This window comes from Pristiophorus japonicus, chromosome 1, assembly GCF_044704955.1.
Source record: "Pristiophorus japonicus isolate sPriJap1 chromosome 1, sPriJap1.hap1, whole genome shotgun sequence".
NCBI lineage: Eukaryota > Metazoa > Chordata > Chondrichthyes > Pristiophoridae > Pristiophorus > Pristiophorus japonicus.
This window is the reverse complement of record NC_091977.1, coordinates 512,650,627-512,662,836: the sequence shown is the minus strand read 5'-3', so window position 1 is coordinate 512,662,836 and position 12,210 is coordinate 512,650,627. Positions and strand designations below refer to the sequence as shown.

General features: G+C 42.7%; 1 protein-coding gene across 11 annotated transcripts in view; it reads right to left on the bottom strand.

Moving 5' to 3' along the window:
* Positions 1-12,210, bottom strand: part of LOC139277362 (focal adhesion kinase 1) — a 759,656-nt gene that overhangs the window by 221,032 nt on the left and 526,414 nt on the right. For all 11 annotated transcript variants that reach the window (XM_070895775.1, XM_070895782.1, XM_070895811.1 and 8 more), the window contains one exon: positions 10,863-10,915. In XM_070895775.1, coding sequence (XP_070751876.1) covers positions 10,863-10,915 — 53 coding nt within the window. The remainder of the gene's footprint in view (positions 1-10,862; positions 10,916-12,210) is intronic.

Sequence of the window (12,210 nt, the reverse complement as noted above, 5' to 3'; positions counted from 1 at the left end):
TATGGTCCCATTAGTTTGCCTATTACTTTTTCTCTAGTGATAGTGATTGTTTTAAATTCTCCCCCCCCCACCCCACACCGCCCAATCGTCCTTTGATTATCAATTATTGGATGCTTTTAGTATCTTCTACAGTGAAGACCGATACAAAATATTTGTTCAAAGTCTCCGCCATTTCCCCATTTCCCATATAAAAAGGAAGCGAGTAGCTAAAGTAAAAGTTGGCCCCGCATCCTCAGTCTCATCCTCTGAGGGAGCAATGTTTACTTTAGCTACAAGTTTCCTCTTTATATACCTGTAGAAGCTCTTAGAACATAAGAAATAGGAGCAGGAGTAGGCCATACGGCCCCTCGAGCCTGCTCCGCCATTCAGTTAGATCATGGCTGATCTGATCATAGACTCAACTCCACTTCCCCGCCCGCTTCCCATAACCCCTTATCGTTTAAGAAACTGTCTATTTCTGTCTTAAATTTATTTAACTTCCCAGCTTCCAAAGCTCTCTGAGGCAGCAAATTCCACAGATTCACAATCATCAGAAAATAAATTTCTCCTCATCTCAGTTCTAAATGGGTGGCCCATTAGCCTAAGATCATGCCCTCTAGTTCTAGTCTCCCTCACCAGTGGAAACATCCTCTCTGCATCCACTTTGTCAAGCCCCCTCATAGGGCCCAAGTTTCCACATGATTTGCGCCTGATTTTTAGGAGCAACTGGTGGAGAACGGAGTATCTTAGAAATCGCAATTCTCCACATTTTTTTTTCTGCAGTTCTACTCAGGTAGAACAGTTCTACTTTGGAACAGAATTTTTTCTTCAAAAGGGGGCGTGTCCGGCCACTGACGCCTGATTTCAAAGTTTCCACAGTGAAAACGTACTCCAAACTAAGTTAGAATGGAGCAAGTGAAGATTAGGCGTCCAGAACGAGGTGGGGGGGGGAGGGGGGAAGGGAAGTCATTAAATTCTACAATAAATCCTTATTTATACTTCTACAAATATTATACAAATAAATCCAATCTGAATAAACATTTATAAGCAAAGAAAAGATTAAATAAACCATCTTCCTACCTGTGTGAAAGTGCTTCAGGCACGGAGAATGCTGCAGTCAGCCTGAGGTGTCCGTTCTTCCCGGGGGGGGGGGGGGCAGGGGGGAGGCACCCGTTCTTCCCGCGGGGGGGGGTGGAAGGAAGAGAGAGGAGGCGCCCGTTCTTCCCGCGGGGGGGGGGGGGGGGAGAAGAGAGGCGCACGATCTTTCCCGCTGGGGGGGGGCGGCGCCCGTTCTATCCCGCTTGGGGGGGGGGAGGGGGGAGAGAGGAGGCGCCCGTTCTTTCCCGCGGGGGGAGGAAGAGGCGCCCGTTCTTCCCGCGGGGGGGGGGGGGGGGGGGAGGAGACAGTGAGAAGGCTGCAAGTGCTGATGGCAATGTGCTTTTATTTAAAAATGTTCAAAAATTAAACAACTACAAAGAACTACAAAAATGGCCCAGTGCCAATGTTTTTTTCACACTACGCGTGCGCGAATGCTCCAACACACACGCGCAGCGTTGCCGGCAGGAAAAAAACGAATTTAAATAGTACCCGCCCCCTCCCACTTACAAAATCGGCGCGAGTGTAGGCTCCGCCCCCCTGGGCGCCGCGCCAGGCAGACAAGGAGCTGCAGGGCGCTCCAGAATCGCGAGTTTTTTTCCGGCGCCGTTTTAGGCGCGAAAAACGGGCGCCCGTTTTTTATCGTGTGGAAACTTGGGCCCATAATCTTATACGTTTCGATAAGATCACCTCTCATTCTTCTGAATTCCAATGAGTAGAGACCCAACCTACTCAACCTTTCCTCATAAGTCAACCCCCTCATCCCCAGGATCAACCTTGTGAACCTTCTCTGAACTGCCTCCACAGCAAGTATATCCTTTCGTAAATATGGAAACCAAAACTGCATGCAGTATTCCAGGTGTGGCCTCACCAATACCCTGTATAACTGTAGCAAGACTTCCCTGCTTTTATACTCCATCCCCTTTGCAATAAAGGCCAAGATTCCATTGACCTTCCTGATCATTTGCTGTACCTGCATACTATCCTTTTGTGTTTCATGCATAAGTACCTCCAGGTCCTGCTGTACTGCAACATTTTGCAATCTTTCTCCATTAAAATATAACCAGCTCTTTGATTTTTTCTGCAAAAGTGCATGACCTCACATTTTCTAATATTATACTCCATCTGCCATCTTCTTGCCCACTCACTTAGCCTGTCTATGTCTTCCTGCAGCCTCTTTATGTCCTCCTCACACATTACCCTTCCTCCAATCTTTGTATCATCAGCAAACTTGGCTACGTTATACTCAATCTCCTCTTCCAAGTTGTTAATATAGATTGTAAATAGTTGGGGTCCCAGCACTGATCCCTGCGTCACCCCACTCGTTACTGATTGCCAACCAGAGAATGAACCATTTATCCCGACTCTCTGTTTTCTGTTTGTCAGCCAATCGTCTGTCCATGCTAATATATTACCCCCAACTTTGTGAACTTTTATCTTGTGCAGTAACCTTTTGTGTGGCACCTTCTCAAATGCCTTCTGGAAGTCCAAATACACCACATCCACTGGTTCCCCTTTATCTACCCTGTTCGTTACATCCTCAAAGAATTCCAGCAAATTTGTCAAACATGACTTCCCCTTCATAAATCCATGCCGACTTTGCATGACCAAATTTTGCTTTCCCAAATGTCCTGTTACTGCTTCTTTAATAATGGACTCCAACATTTTCCCAACCACAGATGTTAGGCTAACTGGTCTATAGTTTCCTGCTTCTTGTCTGCCTCCTTTTTTGAATAGGGGCATTACATTTGCAGTTTTCCAATCTGCTAGGACCTCCCCAGAATCCAGGGAATTTTGGTAAATTACAACCAATGCATCCACAATCCCTGCCGCTATTTCTCTTAAGACCCTAGGATGCAAGCCATCAGGTCCAGGGGATTTATCTGCCTTTAGTCCCATTATCTTACTGAGTACCACTTCCTTAGTGATTGTGATTGTGTTAAGTTCTTTCCCCCCCCTATAGCCCCTTGACTATCCACTGTTGGAATATTGTTAGTGTCCTCTACCGTAAAAACTGATACACAATATTTGTCCAGAGTTTCTGCCATCTCCATGTTCCCCATCACGAATTCCCTGGTCTCGTCCTCTAAGGGACCAACAATTACTTTTGCCATTCTTTTTCTTTTTATATACCTATAGAAACTCTTGCTGTCTGTTTTTATTTTTGTGCTAGTTTACTCTCATAAGCTATCTTCTCTTTCTTTATCTTTTTTTTTTTAGTCGTCCTTTGCTGGTTTCTAAAAATTTCCCAATCCTCTGGCCTTCCACTGTTCTTCAGAACATTATTTTCAATTTGATACCATCCTTTACTTCCTTAACTAGCCACGGATGGTTCAGCCTTCTCTTCGAGTCTTTATTTCTCACTGGAATATATCTTTGCTGAGAGTTATGAAATATCTCCTTAAATGTTTGCCACTGCTTTTCCACAGTATTACCCTTAAAAATATTTTCCCAGTCCACTTTAACCAACTCTGCCTTCTTACCTTTGTAATTACCTTTATTTAGGTTCAGGACAGTAGTTTGAGACCTAGCTTCCTCACCCTCAAACTGAATTTGAAATTCTACTATGCTATGATCACTCTTTCCAAGAGGATCCTTCACTACAAGATCATTAATTAATCCAGACGCGTTGTACATTACCAGATCTAAAATAGTCTGCTCCCTGCTTGGTTCCACAATGTATTGTTCCAAGAAACCATTCCACATACACTCTATGAACTCTTCCTTCAGGTTACCTTTGCCAATTTGATTTGTCCAATCAATATGAAGATTAAAATCGACCATGATTATTGCCGTACTTTTCTTACAGGCCTCGATTATTTCTTGATTTACACTTTGTTCTACAGTGTGGTTACTGTTTGGGGGCCTGTAGATCACTCCCACCAGTGACTTCTTACCCTTATTATTGAGCAGAGCAGGTGTCATCTTGGTTAACCCTTGCCATTGGATAAAGGCCTAGCTTTGTCAAGCCCGTGTGGTGGCTGGTGTGCAACAGTCACCACACGTTAAAAAAATCCACGAACAAGCATCTTCCACCCCCTCAATTGGAGGTCAGGACTGGAACATCGGATCTTTCATTGAAACATATATGAACCCATGTGGAAGCAAGTCATCCTCGTTCGAGGGACCGCCTATGATGATGATGACCCTTATTATTTCTTATCTCCACCAAAACTGATTCTACACCTTGATCTTCTGAGCCAATATCATTTCTCAAGTTTATGTAGTGTAGAACGTGGGAGGCCAGCCAGGAATGCATTGGAATGGTCAAGTCCAGAGGTAGCAAAGGCATGGATGAGGGTTTCAGCAGTGGATGAGCTGAGGCAGAGGCAGAGACGGTCAACGTTATGGAGGTGGAAATAGGCGGTCTTAGTTACGTGGTCGGAAGCTCATTTTAGGGTCAAATATGACACCAAGTTTGTGAACAGTGTGGTTCAGCCTCAGACAGATGTTGAGGAGAGGGATGGAGTCAGTGGCTAGGGACTAATGACAATTGCTTCAGTCTTTCCAATATTTAATTGGAGGAAATTTCTGCTCATCCAGTACTGAATGTCAGAGAAGCGGTCTGATAATTTAGATACCATGGAGGGATGGAGAGAAGTGGTGGTGAGGTAGAGCTGGGTGTCGTCAGCGTACATGTGGATACTGTCACCATGTTTTCGGATGACGCCAAGAACTAACATATAGATGAGAAATAGGAGGGGGCCAAGGATAGATCCTTGGGGGACCCCAGAAGTGGGAAGAGAAGCCACAGCAGGTGATTTTCTGGCTACGAAGAGAGAGATAAGAATGGAACCAGGCGAGTGCAGTCCCACCCAGCAGAGAGGTGTTGGAGGAGGATGGAGTGGTCAACCGTGTCAAAGGCTGCAGACTGGTCGAGGAAGGATAGTTTACCTTCGTCACAGTCAAAAAGGATGTCATATGTGACAGAGCTATTTCAGTACTGTGGCAGGGGCGGAAACCGGACTGGAGGGATTCATACATGAAGTTCCAGAAAAAATGGGCACAGATTTGGGAGGTGATAACACGTTCAAGGACTTTGGAAAGTAACGGGAGCTTGGAGATTGGGTGGTAGTTTGCAAGGACAGAGAAGTTAAGGGTTGATTTTTGTGAGAGGTGATGGCGGCAGATTTGAAGGAGAGGGGGACAATACCCGAGGAGAGCGAACCGTTAACCATGTCAGCTAACATGAAAACTAGAAAAGGAAGTCGGATGGTCAGCAGTTTGGTGGGAATAGGGTCAAGTGAGCAGGAAGTAGGTCTCATGGACAAGATGAGCATGGAGAGGTCAAGAGGGGAGATCGGAGAGAAACTGGAGAAAGAAGTGACTTCAGGGCTGGGGCAGGGGGGAGCTTCAGAGGAAGTTTGGCCCAGTGGGCTAGGGGAAGGAAGGGAAGTGGTAGAGGCAGCTGATCAGATGGTCTCAATCTTCGAAACAAACAAGTCCATGAGATCCTCGCACTTCTTGTTGGAGGAGAGTATGGAGGAGACAGGGGTGTAAGGAGATGGTTAGCAGTAGAGAATAGTAGCCAAGGGTTATCTTTGCATTCCAGGATGATCCTGAAATAGTAAGCAGGTTTGGTAGGCAAGAGTTGGACCCTATGGTGTTTAATAAGTACTTTATTGGGAAAGTCAGAAAGCATACTTTGTTGGAGATAATGAAGCTTAGGAATATACTTACAGAATAAAGTGTGCCTGCCCAAACAAGAACATGATGTAGAAATGTTCTCATTTGGTGGATGTTATAATAACTAATAACACTAATTTCCTTCTGTCCACCATCATTTCATATCCTCCCTTGCACTACGGAATTATACTGATGATGCAAGCTACAAAAAACAGGATATTGGATCTTTTTCCAAATGCAAACCGTTAATCTGTTTTAACTCACAGCAAGTGAACATACAAAGCAACAATTAAGATTAAGCTCACTTAATTCCACCTGTAGTATTTTGCCTTTGTGTAATACAAAATAATGAACACGACCCTTCCCCAGTATCAGTGGTTTATTTGCATGATCAACAAATTATGTAATAATTACCCTCACACTTCCTAACCTTCTAAGTCTGAGAAAGACTGCTCCAACAGCTTTCAGTTTAAAAAAAACTGACATTCAATTTATATCGCTTTCCCTAATTTCACAACCAGAGGAGAGGATCTATGCCACACAACCTCTGTCAGGCACCCAGGACCAGAGGCTTCCCAATATGATGGATGTGGAGTGTTTAGCAATTACTGAGACAGGCTAACAAATTGCTTTTTGGCTTTGATCAAACAATTCAACAAGTTAATCATCTTTCGACCCTGTGTTTCTAAAAAAAGATTATTTGCGTGAATACACTTTGCTTTAAACATTTACATTTATATTGTAATTCATTTAGGACAGGGTCAAGGCAGACTGGTGGGTAGATGTTGTATCCGACTGCATTTCCCAGTGGCAGAGCAAAGCTCCAGGATTTTCAGATCCAGAACACTTTTTGAATGATTGCAGAAACATCACTCAGAATTTACTGAACAGAATAAAACAAATCATCCGATTTTCTACCCAAATGCTGAAAATACAGATTCATGTTGGGGTACAATAGCATGGATGCGCCAGAAATCCAGCAACTCACTCGATGGCCATTCTTTGAGCGTTGCCAGGCAATTTAACCACAGGGGATGGAGGCAATATATCTCAGCCAGGTCCTACCCTCACTAAAGATCCGCACTCCCCAAGAACAGCTGTTGGATTGAAACCACAGCCCCGATATTTACGAGGAGGTGGGGAGCTGAAAACGGGTCAAGAACCCGGCAATCCCAGGGACGTGGAGGTCATACCAATCTTGACGACAGTACCTCATTTGCATAGGGTAAATCCCATCCCGTTTGTCATCGAGCCAGTTGGCCAGCCTCGCGACAAAAGAGAGCGCACACTGGCGGCAGGAGGCCATAGTTGGGAGGCTGGGAGCTGGGTGAGCCCAAAGCCTTCCTTTAGGGACCTAGGGGGAGCATTCCTGATCCTCGGGCCACAAGGAGTGCCGAGAGAGTGACTTACCTTGAGGAGCTGGCAGCTCTTGCCTCCGTTTCACTGCCCCGGTAAACCAGTGCAGCACGAGTAATTGTTAATCAGGCTCCCAATTACACTGTCGGAGCCTGATTTAAATATGTTAATAAGGATCCCATTTCTCTGCGATGGGACATTTGGACACCCAATATCTGTCAGTGTAAAATGATGCACGCCAGGGTCAGGTTGCACGCATTTCACTTTTTATCCCGACCCTCTTTGGTTCGTTGTGTAGGGGGTTAAATCAATGAGTGAGAATGCTAACTAATTATTTTCGATCCTTAACCCAGAAATATTGGGCCTGAAATTGCGGCCCCTAAGGGCATGTACGAGGTACGCACGTGTCCATGGGATCCCCGTAAGTTCCGGATTTAGGTATGCAAAGCACATGCGCCTAAACCTGGAACTTGTGATCTGTCAAGAAACCTCTTGACAAATCCACCACATCTGGAAGTAAAGGCCCTCCGTGGGAGGAGAGTTGGGCTATTTGCCCAACTTCTGCCCAGCGAATGTCCTTCAAATTCTTATGGCTTATTGAAGATCAGGGCTGTGGTGGGGAAAATTAATTACAGATTGGGGCTGCAATGGGGAAGATTAATTTAACAACGATCAGGGTTTTGCTGGGAAAATGAATTAATTAAATAGCCAACTAGAGGACATTTGACAGGTAGAGGCCCAAGCACCACTGATAATCAACATTATCTGGTTATCCCAAGTCTAATGGGGATGGTAGTAACAAGCAACTGGGCTGCAGTACTGGAAGAACAAGGCAGCCAGACAGGCAGGTGACAAGGCAGCAGTACTGAAAGAAGGCTGAGCGATTCAGTGAGGGCAGATGAGCAGTGGCAGGCAGAATATCCCAGCAGCTGCGGCAGGCATTTAACAAATGCTGAGGGAAGACAGGCACAGCCGCAATACTGCCGTTGAAAAGGAGGGACTGACAACAGAGTGAACTCCAGAAGCTGAACCCATGCTACCTGGCACAAACACGAGTGGAGCGAATACTAAAACATGGATTTCTGTGGGGCCCTGTGGTGAATACGACAGACTTGCCTTTACTTACCTGTAGCAAGGTGTCGGTTTTATTCTGGGAAGTACACCACTACAGCGCCATCCTGTGGCGAATGTTAAGTAATGCCATAAGAATTTACATAAAGAACTTCAGTTCAGCTGCTGGACAGTCATGTAATGTTAGATAACATAACATTTATGCTCACAGCACCACTAAAAAGTGCAATACTATTAGAATGTTAAATCACTCACCATTTTATTATAGACATACCACTTTGAACATGGTAAAATTATTGGACAAGGCTGTTTAAAAACCATAATGGATCCTTGGCATAGAGCACAAAAGAATGGAAGTTATGGTAAACCTTTATAAAGCACTGGTTAGGCCTCAGCTGGAGTATTGTGTCTAATTCTGAGCATCACACTTTAGGAAGGATGTCAAGGCCTGAGAGAGGATGCACAGGAGATTTACTGGAATGGCACCAGGGATGAGAGATTTCAGTTATGTGGAGACAAGAGAAGCTGGGGTTGTTCTCCTTAGAGCAGACAAGGTTACGGGGAGATTTAATATAGGCCTTCAAAGTTAAGAAGTGTTTTGATAGAGTAAATAGGGAGAAACTGTTTCCACTGGCAGGAGGCCAGAGGCCACAGATGTAAGGTCACTGGCAAAAAAGCCAGGAGGGATATGAGAAGGTTTTTTTTTAAACACCGGTTATGATCTGGAATGCATTGCCTGAAAGGATGGTGGAAGCAGATTCAATAATAATAAAAAGGAAATTTGATAAATAGTTGAAATGAAAAAAAATGACTGGCCAATGGGGAAAGGGGGGGGGGGGCGGAGAGTGGGGTGAATTGGATAGTTCTTACAGGCATAATGGGCCAAATGATCGCCTCCTGTGCTGTATGATTCTACAATTCTATGATCTATAAAGCCACATTGTGGTGACTAGTTGCTCATAACACTACAGAACTGTAAAAAATGCTAAAGGCTGCCCAACATTTGAATGATCAACAATTGTTGAGCTTTTTTGTGCTCATATGGGTCGAATAGTCAGTATCTGTTGAGCTGTAAAAAGAAAAAAAAATTCGAAGAAGGAAAACCAATTAACAGTGCATGTTCCCAGTATTAATCACATCTGCTCCTGATTCAACCAGTCATACCAATGCTGCAACTGTTGACAGCTTGTACCTCATTCATCTGATCTTCAAATTTAATGGCAGCTCTGTAAAGGCAAAAACCTTCCAGGGCAATCTCGCATAAAATGTTACTAGAAATTGTTCAATAGAGTTCAAGATGCTATTTTGAGTACTGAATGCCCTAAGGCTGCAGTAACTATTTGTGAGATGTACGGCATTGATAATCTGATCAATGTTATTAAGATTTGGAAATTGTATTTTGCCTTAGCTTGACACTGGCTCAAGAGCAGTTGAGAGTCAATGGAGCAGGGTACCTACTCCTGTGGAACTCCTATGACAAAGCTGAAAGCAATTCCTACACAAGAAGCTCTTTCACATCAAATACTAGGCCTCATCATCATTTTAACACTGAGGTCACAATACACAGCTCACTCTGTGCTTTGACTGAAATTTCAATAAACTTCTATTTGTCCTCAGTAGTCTGGCATTTAACATTCATCTGTGATCGACCTGAAAGTAGGATGGAAGCCTGTGACATTCAGAAAGAATACTTTTTATGTTGATTGCTATTTAACAGAGCTAATATGGCCTGTGGCTTGTTGACTCCAGCCTTTGTGACAACTTAGTCACTGTATGGCAGCAAATAGTTCAATTATGATCAATGCCATTTGCCACATCATAATTACATGGGTATTCATTCTGCAATTCTGTTAATCAACAAAGCAGAATTAAATTTGCAACAATTTCACAAGAGTAGATGAAGTTAAAGAGTTGCACTTTCCATTTTCCTTATTTGCAAAAATAGCTGGTGAAATGAGTGCAAACATGCAACGTTTGACAAACTTAAAAATAACCAATTATTGTTACTGTTCAGTTATGGAAATGTTATATTTATAGAAAAGTATAACATTGTACAATGAGATCCTGCTAATATATCAGAGTTAACTCATTTTTACACACTGCAGGACATAAGACTTGATTTTCTAATTGCCATTTTCATGTGTTTTTCAATTTAAGGCCACTCAGTAGTGCCACATTCCATAAATATAATAATTCCAAGGAAAATAAAGATAACTGCAGTTGATTATCACTTAGGAGTTGACATCATACAAAATCTTCACGGATATATTTAAAATAAGCACAATATACTATTGGTGATGCATTGAGACTGACTTTATTCATGTGAAAGACCTTTAGGACCTTTTACATGTGTGAAAGAGTTACCATAATATTGTCATCAATGAATTGGCAATTAAAAGTAGCAAATTATAATTAATAGTGAATGCATGTTTGGTTATTTTTAAGTTGAGAATTTTTAAATGCATAAAATTCTGAACCACTTAAGTGTGGATTCCAAACAGCAGAATAAAGAAGTATTTTATTTAAGCAGCAAAAACAATTAAGATCCAGAACTAATGTTTTCCTACTCCACAAATCCTCAAGTGCAAAAATGCAAAAGATCAACTTGAACAATTTGAAAACACGCGAAGGAAAAATATACAATTTCTCCCTCTAGACAGGTCACTGTTTCCCACTAAATTTAAGGTTTTAGAAAGTGAAGAAAACGCATTTTCTTAAACCCCAGAAAATCCTACCTGAGACGGAGACGGTCCGAGTCCTCAGTCCCTGCTTTTCGCTGTTTGACAACCTGAAAAATGAATGCGAGAGGTGATGAACATTGTACATTTTCTGCCCTGTTACTATGAATTCATTCCATCCACCCAATGGTTGCCTACAATAATTAGCAGGGTCATACCATTCCCTTTCTGGTACAGGGAGATTGCTACGAATAGGATTTACCATCTGAAAGTTTTGGAGGGTGGATCAAGACAGAATGTATCAAGCATATAACAGCAAACACAGAAATTCAACATAATCAAGTTAATGCTGAACACATTTGTGTCAGGAATGTTGTAAACTGAATTTCTGATCTGCAGGCAAGTGTTACATCTGAATACAAAACTGTGACTCCATCATTTATCTTCTGAATTGCAAGGGGAAAAATCTACAGAAAATTACTGACTGAGCATCAGTAGCTTGCACTGTGACCAGGCAAAAAGTTGAACTGGCAATATAGATAGCCAAATAGGAAGCATAATTCAATCTCCAACATTTCTCGTTTTGAATAAAAAGTAACTGGTACAGTGAGAGGGGAGACAAAAAATAAAGAGACATGAAAAGTACAATAATAATGAGCCACCTAAGTCCCACTCTGAAATTACCAGCGAAACACTCTGCCTCGCCACCTCCCTTTCTTCCTTAAAGACCACTTTGACTAAGCTTTTGATCACCGTTTTTTTCCCCTCATACCTGCGTGAAGCACCTTGGGATGTTTGCCTACATTGAAGGCACTACATAAATGCAAGTTGTTGTTGCTGTATGCTGTTAAATAGCACTGTCAAATTGGGGTAATGTTGGAAGTGAGATTTATAATTAAAAGTGAGCCTAACTGCAAAACCTTCTAAACTCAGAGGGAGACATATAAAAACAGGTGACATTTTAAACCAAACTGAACAAATTTAACTCCAAATCAATTTAATGGGCCTGCTTTTAAACATGGATTTTAACACAGAGAACCATTAATAAACTTGTAACAAGACTAAAAGACCAATAATTTAACTCATGCAATATGCAGTAAACTGTTATCCTCATGACCACATCATTACTTTTTGACTTTCAAAATAAAACATAAAACTGTTAAAGGAGACGTCAGCTCTGTAGACAAGTACCATCTCCATCTTAGTACGGTTCCGCTTATACGTTTGCTTTACAGCAGCACCAAGTGGAATGGGTACGCTGGGACATCAGCAGGTAAGGAAATTTAATATTGGGCGATAATTCTCTGTAGCAGTGAATCTAACTGTGTCTGCCATCATTTAGACGTGCCCTCTCCTGTTTAATCTCAACCATATTTTGCGCTGCGTAGGAACCAACAACATAGGT